We start from the raw sequence: 21,214 nt of genomic DNA, 5'->3' as shown, positions 1-21,214 counted from the left end.
GTTCATTTCTGAGCCTCAAGAGTTCAACTTTATTTTCCTGTATTTAAACTGAAGTTAGAGTTGGTTCTCAAGCCTCCGCAGTCTATCAAACGCTGTTTGTAGAAATACATTGCCTACATTTCTCTGCTCAAGACTGCCAAAGAAACTTTCACAGTGACACTCGTGTTCTCCAGAGACTGTGTGTGAATGTGTTTGATTGTGGTTAGTTTATACTGAAGGTCACATTGCAGCATCTGTCACAACAGTGTGAAACGGTGAATATGTTGGGCCAGAGGACTTCAGAAGTAAATTTGCTTTATCTGCTTCAATGCATTAAGGCAAAATGTACATTTAATATTGTCAAATAAAAACATAAACAACAACACATGATAAGTGTTTTAAATGATCAGAAAACAGAAGAGCTCATGTTCATTAAGCAAACATCAAACAGAGACTACACAGGGTATGGTTGGTTGGTTGGTTGGTTGAATAAATGATGAGGCTGGATCTTTACATCAGTGTCTGAGCTAGTTTATTAAATGCTGGAGTTGCAGAGGGGAAACTTCTTTTGAAACAAACGCAACAGTTTTGAAGTGTTTACAGCTTTGCAAAGTGAGCTCGATACTGCGAAGGATTATTTCAAAACCTTCAAATACTTCTAATTTAGTCGTCCCCTCGTTGCTCCAGTTGCTCCATTAACATTTCACTCGGTCGCAACTTTGATCCCATTTATTTGGACCTTCTCTCTACAGTTCAAGACGCCGACATGCTTAAAAATGTTTTGATGGTGTTGTTTGGCTAAATGCAGTGTTTAAATGTTACATCACAGACACACACACACACACACACACACACACACACACACACACACACACACACACACACACACACACGCACACACGCACACACGCACACACACAGAAGAAGAGCCAGAATGTAATTTCCTTCCATCACCTATCTCTATCTTTAGCAGGGTTAGAATTAATGTTCAGCTATCAGTTTTTTGTAGATATGTAGCATGTATATGTATTTTCAGGAGTTTTTCCCATTTGAATGAAAGGATGAAAGGATATCTCATCCATTTGAGAATTGATTGTGATCCCCATTTAATCCATTTGTCTCTGATGAACATGTTTTTCAAAGTACTTTTTAAGAACAACTGTCCCTAAAATATATTGAAATTAAATCCTTCTCTTTTGGTGTTATTTAGAGTACCGTAAATTCCGGACTATAAGCCGCTACTTTTTTCTCACACTTCGAGCACTGCGGCTTCTACTCCGGTGCGGCTAATGCATGGATTTTTTATGGGGGACAATGAGCTTCTGCCGCAAAAACATTTGACTTCGTCACGTCGGATCTTAATATCAGTCATTTTGCGCTTCATGCACGCACCCTCATCATGGAAAACACACGGAGAAATACATATGATGCAGTTTTCAAGTTAAAGGCGATCGACCTGGCTGTCAAAGAAGCTAACAGAGCTGCTGCACGTTAAGATGACACTGACAGCGACAACAGAGACTGAGGAAGTGAGTAATGAAGTCATTCTGAGGCAGTGAATGGATGGACTTTTTCTTGTGAAATATATTACGGTCATCTTTTTCATCAGCCGTGTTACAGACACCGTCGGCTAGGCTTCGTATTGTAACGGTTCATGTTGTAAAGTCAGTAGTTGATAATGTGTTCATAATTCCGATTATGTGGAGAGTCAGTGAATGCACCAGCGAGAACGTGTTGAGTGGCTGTATGAGAGAACGCTGGGGGAGAGAGTTGGATTGTTACGGCAAGTGATGTGTTGCTCTCTGCTGTAAACGGCGTGGTCACGGCCGACAGTGATCGGGTTATTAAAAGTTATTATTTGAACGCTCTCGTCGTCCTTTAACGTCCGTACGGACGCTACAGTATTTGCGGATGTTACCGGTAGCCTACGTCTGTGTAAATAGCTCTTGTTATAGCGTGGACACCTGCGGCTTATAATCAAGTGCGGCTTATATATGTACAAATACATTTATTTACTTATTTTTAGCCGGTGCGGCTTATATCCAGGTGCGCTCAATAGTACGGAATTTACGGTAGTTGAGCTCTTCAGTGTCGGGAAAAATGTTTATCCAAATCAAGAAAGAAAAAAGAGGCTTTTCATCAGTCAACGAGAACATCTCAGCATTCATTCACATTTGTAAGAAATACTATCGAGTCATTAGGCAGATGTTGATTGTCTAACGGGGTTCAGGAGAAGTAAGAGTCATCATGTTGTATGTTTAGTAAAAGAAAGATTGCTTTTATGTCGAAAACTCTCCTGAAAGACTAACTCGTCACCCTCCCAATTTTTCTAAATGTCACCTCTCTATGATGGTCTAATGACTGAAAAAAGATGGCACATTTATAAGTTCAGTTTTCACTGATAATGGACTTGCAGAAGATCTACAGTGAAGGCCTGAGTGGTTTTTAAAGAGTAGATGAAAGTGGTAAATGTGTTGCACCTTAAAACAGTGAATCATTTGAACATTTATATTCTTTAAAAAAATAATGAGAGCTAGTTTGTAATTTATTGCTATAACAAATAAATGACACAAAGCTAAGAATAGGTATTCGTCTTTGTCAGGTTTTTTTTTTTTAAATGCAGATTGCTATGGTTTAGTTTTTAACTGAATATTTAGTAACTTCTATTTTTGGCATTTGCTCACAATCCTCCAGTCATGAAAGCTGGATCATCAAGAGTTTAATTTCAGGTCAACAATTTAGCTGACCCCTCAATGAGTCTGGAGCCGAGAAAAAAACGCCGTCTGTGCTCCTCATTAGCCCTCCGAGTTTGTTTTGAGACTCATCTCCTCTGTCCCTCGGTTAGGCAACAGTCTGGGACTCTCGCAGGGGGAATGTGTTGCAACACGACTGTCTGGAGCTGTTGTCATTTTGAAGATAATGTGAATATACACGATAGGACAGTTTATTTTGTGCCTCTTGTAGTAGTTTTGCTGCAGAAGTTGTGATAAAATGTGAACATGCATTTCTGTCTACTCATCAGTTTGTAATGGAGGACATGTGTTGCAAATCCACGAAGAACAAAAGAAACCAGCATTACTCATTCACCACGTAAAAATGTTAGCGGCACAAAGTGTTGACTGATGCTGTTATTCCTGTGTGTAGGATCAAGGTGAACGACCAGATCGTGGAGGTGGACGGGACCAGTCTGGTGGGCGTCACACAGAGCTTTGCTGCCTCCGTTCTCAGAAACACATCAGGAGTGGTCAGGTAAGACCTGCAAACCACAAACAAGCTAACTTTGCCTCAAGAAATAAGAACAAGGGGAATTGCATTTAACACAAGTGTTGATTTGATCATCAAATTGAGCTCCAATGCTTGACCAAATGTATTTTTTTTTAAATACAGTATACACACACACACACACACACACACACACACACACACACACACACACACATTTGTTTCTTCCACTGATGAGGATCTTTGGATTATAAGATTACAGAACTAAAGTGTGTCAAGCAGCTTTTAGACCTAGGGATCAGACTGCCATCATGTATCATACAGAATTAACAACCAGCCAAAGTCAGTCAAATATATATTTTATATTCAGCGATGATAATAAGTACAATCCTGAATGTTGGTGGTTCTGATGTCATAGTTTAAAAAGCATCAAATTAAAGCAGCTGAGCTCTGTGATTGGCACGGTCCTCAGCTTCATTACCGTATCTGATTTAAAGGAAGTGAGGACATGGGACTAGTAGAAGTCTTGCGTGTTTGATGGTTGAGCAGTTTTTGGCAGGGGTCCATATAGAGCAGGGGGAAGCAGACAGAATAACACACAAAATACATCCGAAATCATTATGTTATGACCCTCACCCATGTACAGAGGCTAAAGTGGATTAAAATCTGACCCTAGCACCTTGCTGCATGCCATCCCTCTCTCCCCTCCCCTCAGCTCTCCTGTTCAATAGAAGCAACACTGCCTCTAAAAACAACAAACCCTTAACACACACAAAATGGTGAAACCCATTTAAACCTATTAAAATTTAGAAATGAAAATACAAATCCATGAAAGACACTAATTTATTGCTTTTGTAATGTCTAGTTCACCTTTTTTTATCAGTCTCGACACACTATGATGGAGCTGTTCAGTTGTGTTAAACAATCCATGGCCTTAGTGTGGTTTTCAACCTCATCCTATTCTGGTGGACTCCTCCTCTGTGAGCCTCAGCTGTGGAGATGTAGATGAGTGTGTAGAAGAGAAGCTGGTTGCTGAACAAAAGCACATGTAACAGTATCAAAGCAGGCTGTCAGCTGAACAGATGCTGTTTGCTGAGCTAATATTGACAGCGAGGGTTTTCCACATACCAGGATGTGGCACTATACTGCTGGCGAGGCAGCCTTGAAAAGGTTTCCATCTATCACCTGTCTTTTTATCGAGGAAGTTGATAATGTTCATAAAGTCCCGTTTTAATGTGCCTATTAAAGATCTGGAATAACGCTGAAAAACAATGAAAATAAAAACACATTTCAAACGTAAATCCATTGCACGAAATAAAGAGCACTGTCACAATGTCAAGGCAGGTTGTAACAGATTTGTCAGACCTACTTTCTCTCTCCTCCTCTCTTGTCTCACTATTTTAGTCTGCCTCACCCACCCACTCACTCTTCTTCCTCCTCCTCCTCCTCCTCCTCGGTAAATCCTTCCCTCTCATTCCATCTGATCACCACTGATTTTATGACCAACTGTCCTAGATTAGCCATTTTTGCTATATTAGACCCTGACTCCAGCAGCAGATCATCCAGCTGTGAGTCAGAAGATCCTCCCTGACACTGTTGTTTAGTCAAGTATACATAAAAGGCTTTTTCATGGATTACTTCTGTGGAAATGTGCAGCGTAGCATTATTGAAAAATACAAACTTACCTGCTTTGTCTTTCTCTTGTAAAACAGCTTCTTACTTTAAACAAATATCTATAAATATGAACGCCACCTCTGTGTCTCGTTCAGTTGTATTTAGTAAAACCACAACGGGACATACTGCAATGATGCAAAACAGACTACAGGAGGTTAATTACATTTGCTTAAAATACACAGTTTTCCTGTGGAAGTTGCATTAAAAGTCTATAAAAGTGGAGCGAACATGAGTTTAAAACTGTTTTTTATTCTTTGAAACAAAAGGACAAAAAAACACATTCCTCCATTGATTTGTGATGAAGTTAGCAGTTTTTCTATATTTAGTTTGTTGTCTACTTATACTGGTCCATTGAAGGGCAAAACTACCAATTCATCTTTTCCTTACTGCCAAACCGTTTCTCTTGAAAGAAACCTTATACCTCTATCTATAATAGAATAGTTTTCTACCATATTTAGAGCCAAACATCAGATCACAAAACCAAACTGTTCCTTCATTATTCTGGAGATGGACACTGACTTTCTTGTAAGGCCATCCACATTCAGTATCCTACTCTTACGATTATTCAGTTGTACATCAAAATGTGTTAAAGTTTGCATTTCAATTAGTTCCCAACATAGGAACAATTTTTACCCCTCCTTTGGTAACCTTTTCTATAACCTACAGTGTCCAGCTGTTTAAGGAATGGATTTATTTATTTTTGCAAAAGACAAACTATGTTGAAGAGCTGTTTGTATGAAGTGTTTGTAAATCATGCAACATGCTTCCGGTGTTCACAGGGGGAAAATAAAATTCTGCCAAAAATCAGAACTCCTGACCCTAAGAATAATACATAACACGCCTCGATCATGGTCGACCAGCCATGTCTGTAATATGTGAACTCTTGCTGACATCCTTTAATGCCCATCAACCCACTGATTCCTAAATGGGGAGACACGTGTCCTGTAGCTATCTCCTGACATCCCTTTACACAACTTCTCCTTTAAGCACTTCAGTTTTATTTTCAGGTCGCCTGGCAAAAGTAAAAATAAAGCTTGTCTCTTCACATTCCTGCCCCATACTGTATATTTAACAGAAGTCTTGCTGGTATAAATGGGAGTAAATGAGATCAGAAGTGAAGGTTCCTGCAGTTGAATTGAAGCAGCGCTGAGTGTGGCAGCCTCAGGACAGCAGGAGGTGAGGAGGAACCAAGCCCGAGTCCCTCTGCGTGAGGAGAAAGGCTGTTTCCAGGTCAGCTCCTCCTCAGACCTCCCCGCTGTCCGAACGCTCGATACAGTTCACTACTTAGCTCAGGCAGGGCCCTACCTCTCTGTTTTTTTTTTCTCTCTCTCTCTATCCTGCCCTTCAGTTGTTCCTTCACATGTAGATCAAATCCTCCTCTCTGCTGGAGCGTAAGGCCCTTTTCTACATCGCCTTTGGAAATATATAAAAGAGCTCTCAGGAAACTGAATCCTTGAGATAAAATGCGATTCACCCTCTCTTTCATTCTGTCTCTCTCTCTCTCTCTCTCTCTCTCTCTCTCTCTCTCTCTCTCTCTCTCTCTCTCTCTTCTGTCAGCTTCCCTCTTTTCCATTTACACACACACGTACAAATAAAGTAGACAGGAGCATGCTTACATAAACACAGACACAGTCAGAGAGCCCCTGTTGGGCTGTAGATTGAAGAAAAGGTCAGAGAAAATCTCATACAGCATTGTTTGGTTTGATTGTTGTAGTTAAAAGAAAAGGAAAATAAAGACCTCTGATGCATTTTATTGTGCCTAGTAACACTTGAAAGAATAATGTGTAATGGTGTCTTTATTTTTGTCATGTGTTCCTTAATTTCATATGGCTAAAAAACACTATTTGAAGAAGGTAGGTAGAAGGTAGATTTCATTGAGGACAGACCTGAATTTGAAGCAGGGATTGCAAGTTTTTCAGTTCTTCTTACATCATCCTATTCACTTCCTCCTTTACATTCTGACCTTGTCCACGTTTAAAATGTTATATTGATTGGATATAAACTATCCACATTGGGTAGCTTCAGTAGCTAGTTGTCTATAGCTCAGAGGCAAAGCCCGCTTTCTCAATTCTGTTCCTTTTCTGCCAAATATCAGGCTGCCTGGCCGAGCAGACATTATTATGTGCCCGGCCCTGCCCTCATATCTCTGCAGATATATCCCTGTCATTGCTCTGTGGCTATGGGCCTCCACTGCCCTCACACAGTCACTTCTGTGGTCATTTCACAGCACAAAGACACACCCATATCAGCAGGAGAGACAAGAAACTGTAGCAGACCTCAAGTAAATATACATGTTTATGTAACCTTTAAAAAGAGACATAACTCCAAAGTATTAGAAGCAAATCCAGGGGAAGCTTTTTAACTAACAAAAAAAAATCACCATTTTAAACTGTACTGTAATGTACTGTATAGTACATTTGATAATTAACAGTTATCAATAAAAGCAGAGACAAAATGAATATCTATATATATATATATATATATATATATATATATATATATATATGATATAGATATTTATATCTTTTCATACATTATTTCCCATGAGGCCTTTTACTTCCTATTTCCCAGCATGCTTGTAAACTGTCATCTGTAAGACAGGCTGCGTTTGTTTTAGGAACGTTTTCTCACATTGCATTTTGTTACAGGTTTGTGATTGGCCGGGAGCGTCCGGGCCAGCAGAGCGAGGTGGCCACACTCATCCAGCAGACCCTGGAACAGGAGAGGAGACAGAGAGAGCTGCTGGAGCAACAGTACGCCCACTATGACGCTGATGATGACGAGGTATTGACCCCACTCACCACCCTGACCACCGTGCTGGAAGCTATAATCCCCAAAAAAATTGTGCAGAGAGTAAAGTGCAAAATTGAGTTTTAGTCACTCATAGTGTGATTTTATTTAAATATTTAATATATCTAATTATGGTTTTATGTCACCCCTTAATAACTGAAGTAATATATTTAACTAATCGAGACCATAATAATTGCTTTGGTACGCACACTTCTCATACATGACACTTTATTGGAAAATAAGGCTTCAAGTTGTCGTCTCAATGTAAATGAGCTTCCTTCTCATGACAGCTGATTGCAATTTGTAGCTTATTACTCCATAAAACTGACTGACAGGAGTCTTTGATGCTGGCAAACACACACACACACACATTCACACTTTCTCCCCCCGTCACACACACACACACACAAACACACACGCTGATCGAGAGGATGCCATGTGAGCTTTGCTCCAGGAAAACATCACTTAGCGTTTCCCCCTCTGATTCTGCTGCTTACTCACAGCACGTTTAATCCAGCAAACACTGCTTATGGCCCTGCAACTCCTGCTTTACAATTGTGACTGTGCTACAGTGTGTGTGTGTGTGTGTGTGTGTGTGTGTGTGTGTGTGTGTGTGTGTGTGTGTGAAATAACACACACACACTCAGGCCCCTCTCTCTCTCACTCTCTCTCTGTTGTTTGGAGACTTTCATGTGCTTGCGGTTGTTGGATTCAGAGACTTCATACAGCACATAAGAAACTCCTCACAAAGCCCCAGAACACATGGAACTCTGATTAAAGCTCCTACACAGAACTGAGGCTCGATTTCAGACTCTATAACCCACAAAAATCTGATTTGTTTTTTGTTGCCTGACATTATTTCATATCCAGGGAATTATGTGGAAATCTAAATAAATGTAGGAGGACAACCCAAGGTTTTTTATTTATTTATACCGTGCGCCAAATCCCTGGAAGGTCACATAAACATGAGAATGGAGATTGTAGTGAAATTGCTAATCCATACATAGATTACAAACAGCTGTTAAAACACACTTGAAATCTGCGTGGTGAAGCACAAAACCATCCATAACACCCCACGTAACTGCCAACAGGGTAAATAGTTACAAAACCATTACAGAGATCTATAGGGCAATAAAAGAAGCTCATCAATATTAATAACTCTATAAATATTAGAACGAGTTCTCACCGGGTGGGCGGGGGTGGAAGTTGTTTCTCACTCTGAGGGCTGCCAGCGTAGATGTGACAGACAGCTCTTTATCGTTGCAGGGGCTGCTGTCCCAAGAGGGAGGGATGCTCCTTCAGTTAGCAAAAAATGTCAAACACACACATATCAGTCCACTTTGTGTGTTGGCTTATACAGTTAAAGGAGAACACACACACACAGGAAAGGTAAAGGGACTCACATGTATAAAATCTTTCAGTGTTATGATTCCTTCATTCACTTAAAGCGGTTTAATATGACACCAGTTATTTAAATATGATTTCAAAGTACAGAGAGAATAAAAGCTGATTATCTAAAATCCGCAATGAAAGGATAGAACAGACAGATCTGATATACTACCAGACACGCTCTAAACAACGTCATAAACACACGTTTAGATTAGCTGCTAGAAAGATTTCTCTTAATGGTTGTGCACCATTTCAGTTCATTACGTTGGTAAGTTGCAAGAACACAAGACAAAAGAGGAAAGGGATACATTTAGAAACTGAGACTTCAAAGTTAAAGTTAACTAACTAAACTAACCTAAACCTAAAAAAGCAGGTGGAAAAGTGGCTGATTTAATTTTTGATCGTATTGCCATCACAGTAAGTTGTTTGTTATGCCCTAAAACATAACATAACAATAAAGCTGTTTTAAAACAATTAATCTTTTTTTTTTTTTTCTGAACGCAGACACAGGAATCCAGGAGACGCTGTTAGCTGAAGCTAGTTAGCTTGGTTTTATGTTTAAGATTTCCTTCTGCGTTTTAATGTTCTTAAAAATCTAAATGTTTCACCATGGGACTGGCAGATGTCTCCTCCTACAAACGTACAGATTTCTTCTTTAAAACCAGTATCAACACAGAACAAAGGCTGTTTCAGTTATTTTTGTTTTTTTAAATCAGTGTGTATCCCGTGCTCTTCTGCAGGGCTTCAGGGCCCAGGCGCTGGGTGCTGTGATTCTCACTGGCAAGCTTAAATCCCTCATCCAAAGAGTTACACTGTAATGTGACGCCAACTAGTTTGAAAGTATGAGCGAGGAAAGTGAAATTAAAAAGAAAAATAATGTCCAGTTGGTAGCTGGACATGGAAAACTAATGAACAAAACTGTAATTCGGGCTGATGCTGAACAGAAAAATGATCTCAATACAATTTGACTTCAGAGTAAGGTCCTATCCAAGGAGAAGTCACATCCCTCTCTTCTATAAGGGCTGACAGTCATTATGCCAGCATGACGCTCACATGAGACATTCATCATGCAGATCATCATCTGAACAACAACATTTCACCCTAAACTGTCCCTTACCCTCCTGACTCTTCTCGCGTGCGGACGGAGGAGATGCATTCATCACATGCAAATTGATGTTCGACTGCCCTGAGTGCCCTCCCATGCGCTCAATTGCAAACTCCACCTTCAGAAAATAGGCCTTAATGTAGGATGCTGGTACCATGGCAACGAGCAAGCCTGTTATGCAAATGGAGCTGTGCGTCGGCTATGCACGCAGACAAATCTGGCCTGAGAACCGTTATCTGAGTGCAGAAATAGATGGAGGGAAGTGAAGGGGAAGAGATGGGTGAAAGATATGGGCCGGGATAATGAGAGGGGAGATAGGCTTTTGTGTATGTGTGTGTAGTGTGCCTAAGAAGTGTTTGACAAATCAAGATAGAAAGACAAGTAAGTTTGAAAAGATGCATTAAAGATGTCCAAAGAAAGAAAGTAATGTGGTAGAATTTGCATGTAATAATGATAATTATCTTCTGCGCAAAACAATTTAATTGCATTTGTCATGAATTCACATTCACATGTTGTTTAACTGTACTCAAATTTCCATAATGAGCTTGACATCAACATGGTGGACTAATTGATGGGAAGAGAGAGAGTGGGATGTGATAGTTGCGTGATGTTGAGAGCGAGGCAGAGATGTTTTTCCAGAGAAGCTCTTCTGAAAATATCAGGCCTTGTTGGTCGACAGCCAAACACTGAATCAACCGATCCATTTTTATCCGATGCCTAATGGCCGAAGCCAGCAATCATTATGCTGTATTTTCAGACTGGAGGTATGAAAAACTGCCATGCATACATGCAGCATGACCTACATTTATGTCAAGCTGGAAAATATTCAATATTTAAATCCTGTTAAAGCTGGAATAAATTGTCATGGTTTGTCCAAGATTTTTGTGATGATTCCTGGATTTCAAATTGAGAAAATAATCTCTAATACAGACAGGATCAAGCTTAAACATGAGCAGAAACCTCTTTACACTTGAGGCAAGATGGTGACTAATGTATAAAAAGAATCAAAAGTGACAGTCAAATTTGGCAAGTACCACTTCTTCTTTTGGATTATCTTTTAAAGGCACAACACTCGTGGCTGACCGGGCTGTCAAACCGATTTATCGATGTCAAAGTTTTCGACAACTAAATGGGCTGACTCTTATGTAACTGGGAGCATTAAAACAGCATTATTTATGTGAAATTGAAGCGAGGAAAAGGAAAGGATAAGATAAGTGAACTGGAGGTTTGAGCAGCAGGTAGAGCTACATGATGTACTGTGACTGTGAGGAGCGGGGAGAGAGAGTTATCACAGACGCATGCTCATGTGTTACAGCTGGCAGGCTGGTGTCCCTGGTCACACTGTTTGTCTGCCTGTTAAATCCTTATTCAAGAACAATTTTTTATGTAGCACAAAATCATACATCACAGTTTTCCCCCGGGTTCTTTATAAACAAGTAGAGCCTCTGTCTTTAGGCCAGGAGGAGGAAGGATTCGACATAGGATGGACAAAATGTGCAAACGATGCCGCGTGTTCAGAAGATGAGCCATGTAAACCCGTTGAGCCTCACGCAGAAACAACGCTTTTTCAAACAAGAGAGAGAGAAACAGGCAAAACATAGCAGCAATTTGAGTTCCACTCACTGTTCTGTTGGATCAGACAACACGGGCCAGCTTTTCCATAGGGTCACATGTATCGACAAAGCAGCAAAACTCGACAAAACATTTGATCAATATCTGAATTATTGGATGGTGTTTATTGAATTACCTTTTTTTAATGGTTAGAAAAGCAGAAGCTTCTGTCAGAAATAAAAACTGTCTATAGCAGATATTGTTTAGTCCAGCAAAGTCGAAAAGGTTGTTTTAGCAATTCAAGACTTTCGGTTGTGATGAAGTGATTACCAAACATTTTTAGCCTTCCAAACTACCTGGATGAATATACATTCCTTCTCCAAGGTAGCATACATAATATTTTAGCCCTTTTTTCTGAGCTTTGACCATTTTAGTGTTAATTTGCCATTTGAGCCATTTGTACAACATTAGCCAAATTTAGAAAAAAACAGTTTCTTTATGATATTTGTAGAAATACTTTTCTTGTTCGCCTCACAAATAGCAATAAAAAGTTCTATTTAAGTCTACCTGGTAAAGTGAAGTACAGTTCCCCATTTGACTAGCAGGATGGAAGGAGGAGTTCTTTCTTACATCTGAACACTGTGCTGTTTTTATGGAGCGTATACAGAAAAAAACAGCAATGTGACTGACTGTGTGTTTCCCCTTACAGCAGACTGGCGAGTACGCCACAGATGAAGAGGACGGGGGGACAACAGTGGCCGGCGGGGACAAGAGCATCGAGGTGTTTGATTTGCCAGAGTCAGAGGACATCTTGTCTCCCTCGGAGTTAGACGCTAATAAACTCTACCAGAAATTCAGAGAGGTAAACTCTTTCTTATTTACAGCTTTATTTCTCCTCGTGAAAAATGACAGTAAAGTAAACACAGTGGATGAGAGTCTGGCACATTTCTCTCTGTCAGGGTTTATTCTTTTAAAGAATAAATAAACCTAGCCGCCTACTTCTAAAAAACTCCAAGTAATCAAACAACAAAAGCCACCAACACAATAGAGTCTGGCTCACTCTCTCTTTACTATGCAGAGTTTTATTCTTTTGTAGAGATCTAAGATCCGCTTACTCTCTTTAATTCCTAATCTGGATGATTAGAGGCACGAACACAAAAAGCCTTAATATGCTCATTTCATCTAGAATTACCCATGTTCAGTGAAAACTCTCAGATGAGGAGAACCGGCAAACACTTTAAACCTGCATTTGAATCGATTTGTATCCCGATGTTGGCTACTCTACATGCAACCACCCTTTTTGTTGAACTTTTGCGACTGGACACGAAAGCAAGGGAAAGAACAATAAAAAGGACATTTAGTTCTTTGACTGTTCCTGGGTTTTTTTTGGGCTCAAAGTGGGATGAGTGCAACATTGACTGAAAAATCCAGTACTGAATTACTTTATTTCTGTAGACTAGTTGAGTTGAGCTGCCCTGTAGACACAGCAGGGTGTTTCAAGTGAAACTAAAATACAATTCCTGTCCTCAGGACTTATGTTTGCTCCTTTTTTCCTCATTTCCTCAGAGCCTTGACTTTTTCCTTCAATGTAGTTGCTTTTACCTTTTTTGATTCATAGGCTCTCCATATCAGATTTCTGTCCCTGTCTCTCTTTGTTCACTCACACCCGAGACAAAGTGAACCCATGCAGAAGGGAAATAGGCTTTTCTATCTTCTTAATGTCTTTCTGTGAAAAAAAAAAAAAGTTATTCCCCAACAGGCTGCTGTTCAAGTCCATTTACTCTTTGATGGTGTTTTCAAACATGAGAAATTATCAATGGCACAGTCGAGACAGATGCAGTATTGACTGAGAATCTAAACCCTCGGGAATTGTATAATAAAAGCACAAAGCATACGCATCATGACTGCAATAAATAAAACATTTCTGTTGTTTTTTTTAAATGTTTCTGTTGAGAAAATGAAAACAATATCAGGAAAACTTCAATTTGGTTTTTAAGAGATCATGAAGAAAAAGCCAACCAATACCAAGTATAACCTGCTGAGTGTTATGTGAGTATTTAGAAGACGGTGGAGCCTGAAGAGACATGTCGCACACTTAAGAGTGTCGGAAAGCTTCAGTTTAGTAATAGAGGCAGTGTTATTGCACTAGTGAATAAAAGATTTCAAGCAACTGGTTATTTTGGCGCCCCCTGTGGAGAAGGCAGGAGAATCTGCTCAAATATCCAACTCAATCCAGCAAAAATGTTACACTTTAGAACATGTTTTTTGTTTTTAGATTTCATATTTTTTCTCAGTTTAAGATGGTTTGAATGAAAGGAATCCATGCTTGCCTGTTTAACCCTCCCTTTAAAAGCGTTTTAAAGATATCGGTCCATTTTCCCCTTTCTGTCCATCTCGTGCCTTTCCCCGGCTCTCCTCTGGGAGTGTGTGTCAGTGCTGCAGCCGGGACGCTGTCACGGGAGGACAGGGTCGACTGCCTCTGTCCGTCACACTGTATCGACAGCGAAGAGAGCCTGCGCAGCTATGCATCTGATTATCTGACCGCCCTCTCTCTTCTCCCCTGTCTTCTCTTTTTTTCTCCGCCTCTGCTCCCTACAGCTCCAGATCAAACACACAGTGACCGAGGCCGAGATCCAGAAGCTCAAAAACAAGGTAAGAGCTTAAAACTGTCAGTTCGTGGGCAGGTTTGTTGGAGTGCAAATTATTTGTAAATGGATGCGGGACTTAAGTAGTGTCAGGAGGACAGAAGAGCAGGACTCCATGTTAGCTATCAATGCTTTTGGTATATAGTTTGTTCTTAATGGATTATTTCACTTAAAAAATAGTTTCAGTCTATGAGTCTTAGTTTCTTAGTTTAAGTTTTATGAGTTTAAAATTAAAAGTACCTTTAATTATGATGAATCTTTCAAAACAGCCAGACTCCTGCCAATATGCTTTAAGTATTTATCTTTGCACTTTTTAAATAACACATAGTCTGTCTTTTTCTGTCCTGTAGAATCCTCTCTTCCTCAGTGGCCCAAAATTTAAGTGTGTTAACAAGGAAAGAAAAGCATCTACCAGACTTTGGGTTTATTTGACTTTTGCTGTTTTTTAACATACAGTTGTTTGAATGTTTACTTCGACACTGAGGGCTCTAGCGCCGAGATCCAAGAAGGATCAGGAACGCATTCCTCGATCCCTCTCGCAAGCATTCATCCCAGTAGCAGTTTACAGAAACAGCTCTGGTCAGAGGTCACTCTTTCATACATGCACTAAAATCTGGAGTGAGGTCCCACATTACACCAGGACACCAGCCTCAGTCTGATTGTTGGTTGTGTCATGAACCAGCTGTCGACCAGTTGTAACTGAGCCAGGTCCGTTATGTGAATTTGAACAGTATAAATGACATAGTCTGTGGATGTTAATGGTCAAATATGATTCATTTCCAAATGTATGTGCAGAGCGTTAAGATTTAGTTATTAATGGAACCGAGTCATCTTTTTAAATAGAGAAGAATCCACCATAATTTACAAAGAACATGCAGCTTGTGTCTGGGTTTATTATTGTCTCGACTGATTGAATATTTTAAGACTTCTTTGACAAATATTTTCCGACTTTCTACAGTAAATATACATCGACAATTTTTTTTTGTTTTTCCAAGTTTAACAAATGAAATGTGTTCAAAACGAAAAACATGTCTACTTACAGTTGGCTTCAGTGGAGAGGGAGAAGCAGCGCTGGGAGAAGGAAAAGAGTCAGCTGAAGGCCAGCATCGAGGAGAACAAGGAGAGGATGCTGAAGCTGGAGAGCTACTGGATCGAAGCGCAGACCCTCTGCCACACGGTCAACGAACACCTGAAGGAAGCCCAGGCACAGTACCAGACTCTGGAGAAGAAGTACAACAAAGCCAAGAAACTTATCAAAGACTTCCAGCAGAAGTGAGTGAGCCGCTCCAAACCGCAAGTCCAAATCTACTGACATTGGCGTGTGAGGGGAAGAATATAATCTGGCAGTTAAAAGACATCTCACAATGTCTTCTCTGGATGAAATACAGATTTGTTAGGAAGTTACCACCACTTGAGCATAAATAAGAGGCATCCAAGCAGTTTTTAAATGTAAGATTATAACATTTTCTTATTCATGTTAGTGAGTAATAAAGAGCAAATTCGAACCCAAAGTTCCTAAAGCTCATTCTCCATTTATTTATTAATGTAATGTTTAACTGTATAGGGAAAAGTAATGAGCAAGTAAACTTATGTCACATTGTCTTGGGGCAGCTGTGGCTCAGTGGTAGAGTCAGTAATCTCTAAACTGGAGGGTCAGGGGTTCAAGGCCGGACTTCTGCAGCCACGTTTGATGTGTAGTTGGGAACTACACGTGAACCAAAGTTGCTCCTGCTGTATCAGCGTATGAAAGGATTAGTTTTTATTTCTGATGGACACTTTATACTGCAGCCTCGGCCATCAGTGTGTGAATGCATAAGTGTGACGTGCGGTGTAAGAATATCTTCTGAGAAAAGTACGATACAAGCTCAAGTCCATTTACCATTGACACACCCCTCATTCATACCTTAAGATAAGTTACAAATATATCTTTACAAACAAAGAGATCAACAACAAATACACACGTGACCTTACAAAATCAACACAGGACTGAAACAGATTCGACTATACAGGTTACAGGTTATTAAGAATGCTGCACGTGTTCACTCACATATTTAGTAGAAGAAACACAGAGAGTCTCCAGAACATTACCACACACCACAGGCTTAAAAAGAGGCCATCGATGTGAAGAAGTGCTATACATGTAGAATCATTTGGACATACTCTCAGAAAGTTTTAATGGAATTCATTTTTCTTTCAGAGACAAAGATTATGGATTTCTTATTTTCATTTGATAAACCTCAAGGGATTTCGATCCTAACTGGAGGTGTTAATCATGTCGTGTTTTTATTGAAGTAGCTCACTCATCAGTATGGGACTTTGATCGGGCAATAACATCATGAGGTTCAACACCTCCTTAATCTCCTCTTTGACCTGTAATGATTTAATCTCAGGCAGCGACGGTTGATGCTTCCTTCTTCTCTCTTCTTCTTGTTCAGTTGTCATATTTTAATGTCGCTTAATGCATTTATTTTTAACACAGATTCTGCACGACTGACTAAGAGAGGCACTTAATAGCTTGAATAATAATTAAAAAAAGACATTATTAGTTCCTTTTTACAGCCTTACTTGCTTCAACAAATAAAAAAAGAGAATGCTGCAATTTCATCTTTGAGACACAGCAGCTCTCCTTCAAGCCCAAGTCTGATCCCATTTCAGTAGTAGAGCTTTGTTGCAATTTGTATGCAGCACAGTGCTCCTGCTTTTCTGTGCGCTGATCTCTTTGGTCAGTCCCATCACTTCTACTCCTGCTCAGCCCCAGTCTGACTCTCTCTAATTGGCTCCGGCCCTGCAGGCCAAATGGAAACAAACTGATGAAAAATAGTCTCCATGCTGATCTAGTGGCCTGCAGAAGAGAGACAGCTCAGAGACCAAGGGTAAAACGGGCAGGAGGGAACGGCTGATTAGGTATTCTATGGGTTTCCAGTTCGTGTCTTTTTTTTTTCTTCAGGTGCACATGTGTGTGTGTGTGTGTTTGTGTTTAGAGAAAAGTAAGTCGCATTAAAGTCCTGGAACAGCTGCAACTCCCTTATCAACACAGGCACTTTCACAAATAAATGCATCGTGTTTTTTTTTTGTTTTTTTCATCACGCACATTCCCATCTCCTCTCCCTGTTGTCTCTTCAGAGAGGTGGAGTTCATCCAGAAGGAGGATGCAGAGAGGAGGCGGCTGGAGGAGGCTGAGAAAGCTCACCTGGCTGAGATCCAGGGCCTGCAAATCCGGGTAAAGCAGATCAGTTAACCACCATATTGCTCTACATACCTCTCTGTGCTTCATTTTTCCTGTACAGCATGTGTCTGCAAACCCCCCAAAAAACAACCTAATAGCCTGTGAAGAAAACAGCGCAGCCTTAAATAAAAAATAAACTGATGAGCACTGCAGTTTTTCTATTTCTGCTTTTCTTGTCACCAGTGTGTTGGAGAACGAACGAAATGATCACACAGATCAATTTGTCTCGGCCCCTCACTGCTGTTTGTTCTCACTGACACACAGGAAAGGTTTTCACCTCCTAAGACAGTAACAGCTGGTAGACTTGTTGTCTAGGGGGCTTGTAGTCTCTTCTATTGTCAAACTCTGTATTGATTTTCTGCTTTCCGGCTCTTAAAACATGACAGTCATGTTGTTTTCTCCTCAAGCCTCAGGCCGTGGCCCCTCAGTTGAACAGGCAGTCAACCTAACTGTCCCCTACTATTATTCTGCACACTGAGCACTCGTTCACACTGCACGGCATTGTTACAGTGGAAAGAAGTGTTACTCTTATGCTGCCTTTAAAAGAAATGGCACATATCTCTTGGGTTAAAAAAAACATCTAGATTCATACTTTACTTACTGTACAAAACATGTTTCCAGTGGTGAAAAAAAACACGAATAATGTGGATTCATCATGCAGGCAGAGTGCTTTACTGCTTCAGAGGAGCTGTTGTGACAGTTAAATGCCTACAGGTGATGAGCATTGATCGGTTCCTGTCTCTCCACAGATTGTAACGTTAGAGTCGGAGCTAATGCAGCTGATGAAGCAGAACGGCATCCAGGTCAACAACAACAACAGCAACAGTGCCGAGAGGCTCAGCGCTCAGCAGAACAGCCCTAAAAGAGCTGCAGTGCAAGCTAAAGGTATGTGTGTGAGGGAATTCTGACAGGAATCCGAATGATGATAGAAACATTTTAGTCCACAATTTATACGGACTAAATCAAGTCAGTCTAATTGTTAACATGTGAGCCTCAGAGGTGCTGGCAGGCTGATGTCAGGGGGGGTCACGAGTTGAAGTCCAAGGACTATCAAGGGGATCTTAGTCCCCCACACTCAGCAGCTCAGGGGCGCCCCCTGTGTGTAGCCCGGTCACTCTGACATCTTTTCATTAATAATGTGAAAGGTCCTGTTTGTGCACATTTATTATTTGTGTAAAAAGTAGTTTATTAAGATAAACTAGATGCTATAAAATGATTTAAGCTAACAGTCTGCTGAAGTTAGCTTCAAATTGAATCAAATGAGAGCATTATTGAGGATTACAGCAAAATTCCAGTTTGCAGTCTTTTTTTTTTTTTTTTGAGAAAATATTAAATTATGAAGCTCAGTATTGACTAAGAAACCATAAAGATAAAACACATGAACAGTTAATCTGAATACCCTCAGATTCATGTCTGATATTTTGTCCTTTACAACATTCAGAGTTCCCTTCTGCATTTTTCTTTAAATAAAGTTTCAGTTAAGTCCCTAAACATTTTTAGTGTTCCCACATGACACACGATTCAACTCAACAACATTGCCATGAACTCTGCTGCCTTAACCTTCACACTCTGTTTGCCCCTGACTGTAGCCTCACTTTTGCCCTTCTCAAGCAGAAACAAACACATAATCCCCTTCAAGCACATCTGTCTGCCTTTGTTCCACCCCTGTCTTTTTAAGCTCAGCTGGCGTGTTTTCAGAAGCTGCAGCTGTCAGGAGGGAGTGTGCGTGGAGAAGTGGCCCCGTCTTCTGCCGTTAGAGTTCAGATCAGATAAGAAAGTGACTTTATCTGCACTGATGTGAATGATACTGCTCATTATGCAATAACGATACAATGCGGAGGGACGGAAAGGCACGTGGGAGGAGATGACAAATCTGCTGAAATGAATGTGAAATGCAAATTATTTCAGTGCATGTCTCCTCTGACAGTTTATTCATGTGCACTGAGGGAATGTGCAAGAACATGATAATTACCAGCCTAAGCAAGAGTGTCACTTTTGTGGAGGACTTTTAACTTTGAGTTAATTAGTTATGAAATAGACTTGTTTAATGGGGCTGTTCACACAGGGACAAGGCGAGTGTCTCTTAATAAGGCCAAAACAACATACTGTAGGTTTGATGCCTATTGTGAACAATAGGACAGAGCAGGATAGTGTTGTACCTTGTCAGGTTGAAATACAGTTGTTTTTGCACTGACACTTTTCTTTTCTTTTTTTAATCTTTTGTTTGCATTTGTTCGACTCCAGACCTGAGGGACGATTCGACCCACTCACCCAGCAAGAAGAAGAGCTTCAGAGGAGTCACCCGAGACAGCGTCAGCTCCACAGAGGGAGAGGTCTGTGTTAAAACAAACGTCTGCACAATAAGTTAACACCTCTTTTAAAAAATCTACCAAATGGAGTGTTGACAGATGTGATTTTTAATAAGACAAGTTCCATTATTCTCATGAAACAACTCTTCGAATATGACTCTAATTTCACCACAGGGTGTTTGATTAGTGTGAGTATCTACCGGCCTGTTTTTATGTCTTTAACCCCTGTCCATTCCACTTTACTCCTTTAATGGTTTAATTGCCATGTGTTGCTCTGAGACACTGATTTACTCTGTCACAACTTATTGTCTCTCCCAGCATGATAATGACAGCCACAATCATTTTCTGGATGAGAGGCTCTCGTTCTTGCTAATGCTGTCACTTAACTCGGCCAGAGCAGCAGGAGCGGATTCAGATTGGATAAAAAACAGAGAACTGGATCAGAATTGGCAGGAGAACAGGAAGCAGGCAGTGTGTGGCTTCCAAGGGGAAAAGAGGGCGAGGAGTTGGAGAGAGAGAAAGTATGTCAAGAGACTTCTTTCAGATTAGTCTGGAGCACTGGATGTTCACATCAATTTTCCTTCCTGATTGCACTGAAGTCGCTCTTTTTTTTCCTTTTTTTTTTTCCGACCACATCTGTCGGTTTTGTCGTCTTCTCGTCGCCTGGCCTCATCCTACCTACTCTGCTTCCCTTTCTCACATCTCCTTCTATCTTAACTTGCCTAACTTTTTCTAACAATCTATCTGTCCTCAGATCTCAGAGTGGCACAGCAGCCCAGCCCACAGTCGCTCCGGTTCGATTCGCAGCGCGGCCCCTGACAGTGCCGAAAGCTCCCCCAGAAAATACCGAAATCCTCCGTTCGGCACGGGAAGTTTCCAAGACGGTTGGTACATCCTTTTTACATCCCATGATGAATGATCAAGTGGTCACTCAAACATTTGTAGCTAAATCTACTGATGAATCTTTAACCCTAAAGAGATTTCACTGGACTGTTTGTGATCACAGGCTCTCAGTCTCCAGCGAAGTCAAACCCCTCTCGCAGCCTGGAGGAACGCAACCAAGCTCTGGACCCCGGGTGAGATGATGATTAATGGAATTTGACTTAAACACATTTTAATAATATTTTGCAGGTGGAAAATGTAAAGAACTATTTACCAAACCATTGTTGGATGGGAATGAAATCCCCTTAATTTCAAAGAGCTGACATGGTCAGAGTGGTACCAACGATGGAGAAACCAAAATAGACAAATTGGCTTCTCTAGTCTTCTCACCTCTCAAAGTGCTCTGACACTACATGTCACATTCAACCATTCATACACACAT

At 40.5% G+C, this 21,214-nt stretch overlaps 1 protein-coding gene across 4 annotated transcripts in view; it reads left to right on the top strand.

Annotated features, from left to right (window-relative positions):
• ppp1r9a (protein phosphatase 1, regulatory subunit 9A) overlaps nt 1-21,214 on the top strand; it is a 48,993-nt gene that overhangs the window by 21,519 nt on the left and 6,260 nt on the right. For all 4 annotated transcript variants that reach the window (XM_079367437.1, XM_079367439.1, XM_079367438.1 and 1 more), the window contains exons 5-14: nt 3,124-3,228; nt 7,524-7,659; nt 12,420-12,572; nt 14,309-14,362; nt 15,398-15,627; nt 17,479-17,575; nt 18,331-18,466; nt 19,826-19,914; nt 20,645-20,774; nt 20,897-20,966. In XM_079367437.1, the coding sequence (XP_079223563.1) occupies nt 3,124-3,228; nt 7,524-7,659; nt 12,420-12,572; nt 14,309-14,362; nt 15,398-15,627; nt 17,479-17,575; nt 18,331-18,466; nt 19,826-19,914; nt 20,645-20,774; nt 20,897-20,966 (1,200 nt within the window). The remainder of the gene's footprint in view (nt 1-3,123; nt 3,229-7,523; nt 7,660-12,419; nt 12,573-14,308; nt 14,363-15,397; nt 15,628-17,478; nt 17,576-18,330; nt 18,467-19,825; nt 19,915-20,644; nt 20,775-20,896; nt 20,967-21,214) is intronic.

This window comes from Symphodus melops (genome assembly GCF_947650265.1).
Source record: "Symphodus melops genome assembly, chromosome: 18".
Lineage (NCBI taxonomy): Eukaryota > Metazoa > Chordata > Actinopteri > Labriformes > Labridae > Symphodus > Symphodus melops.
This window is presented reverse-complemented; position numbering and strand designations above follow the sequence as displayed.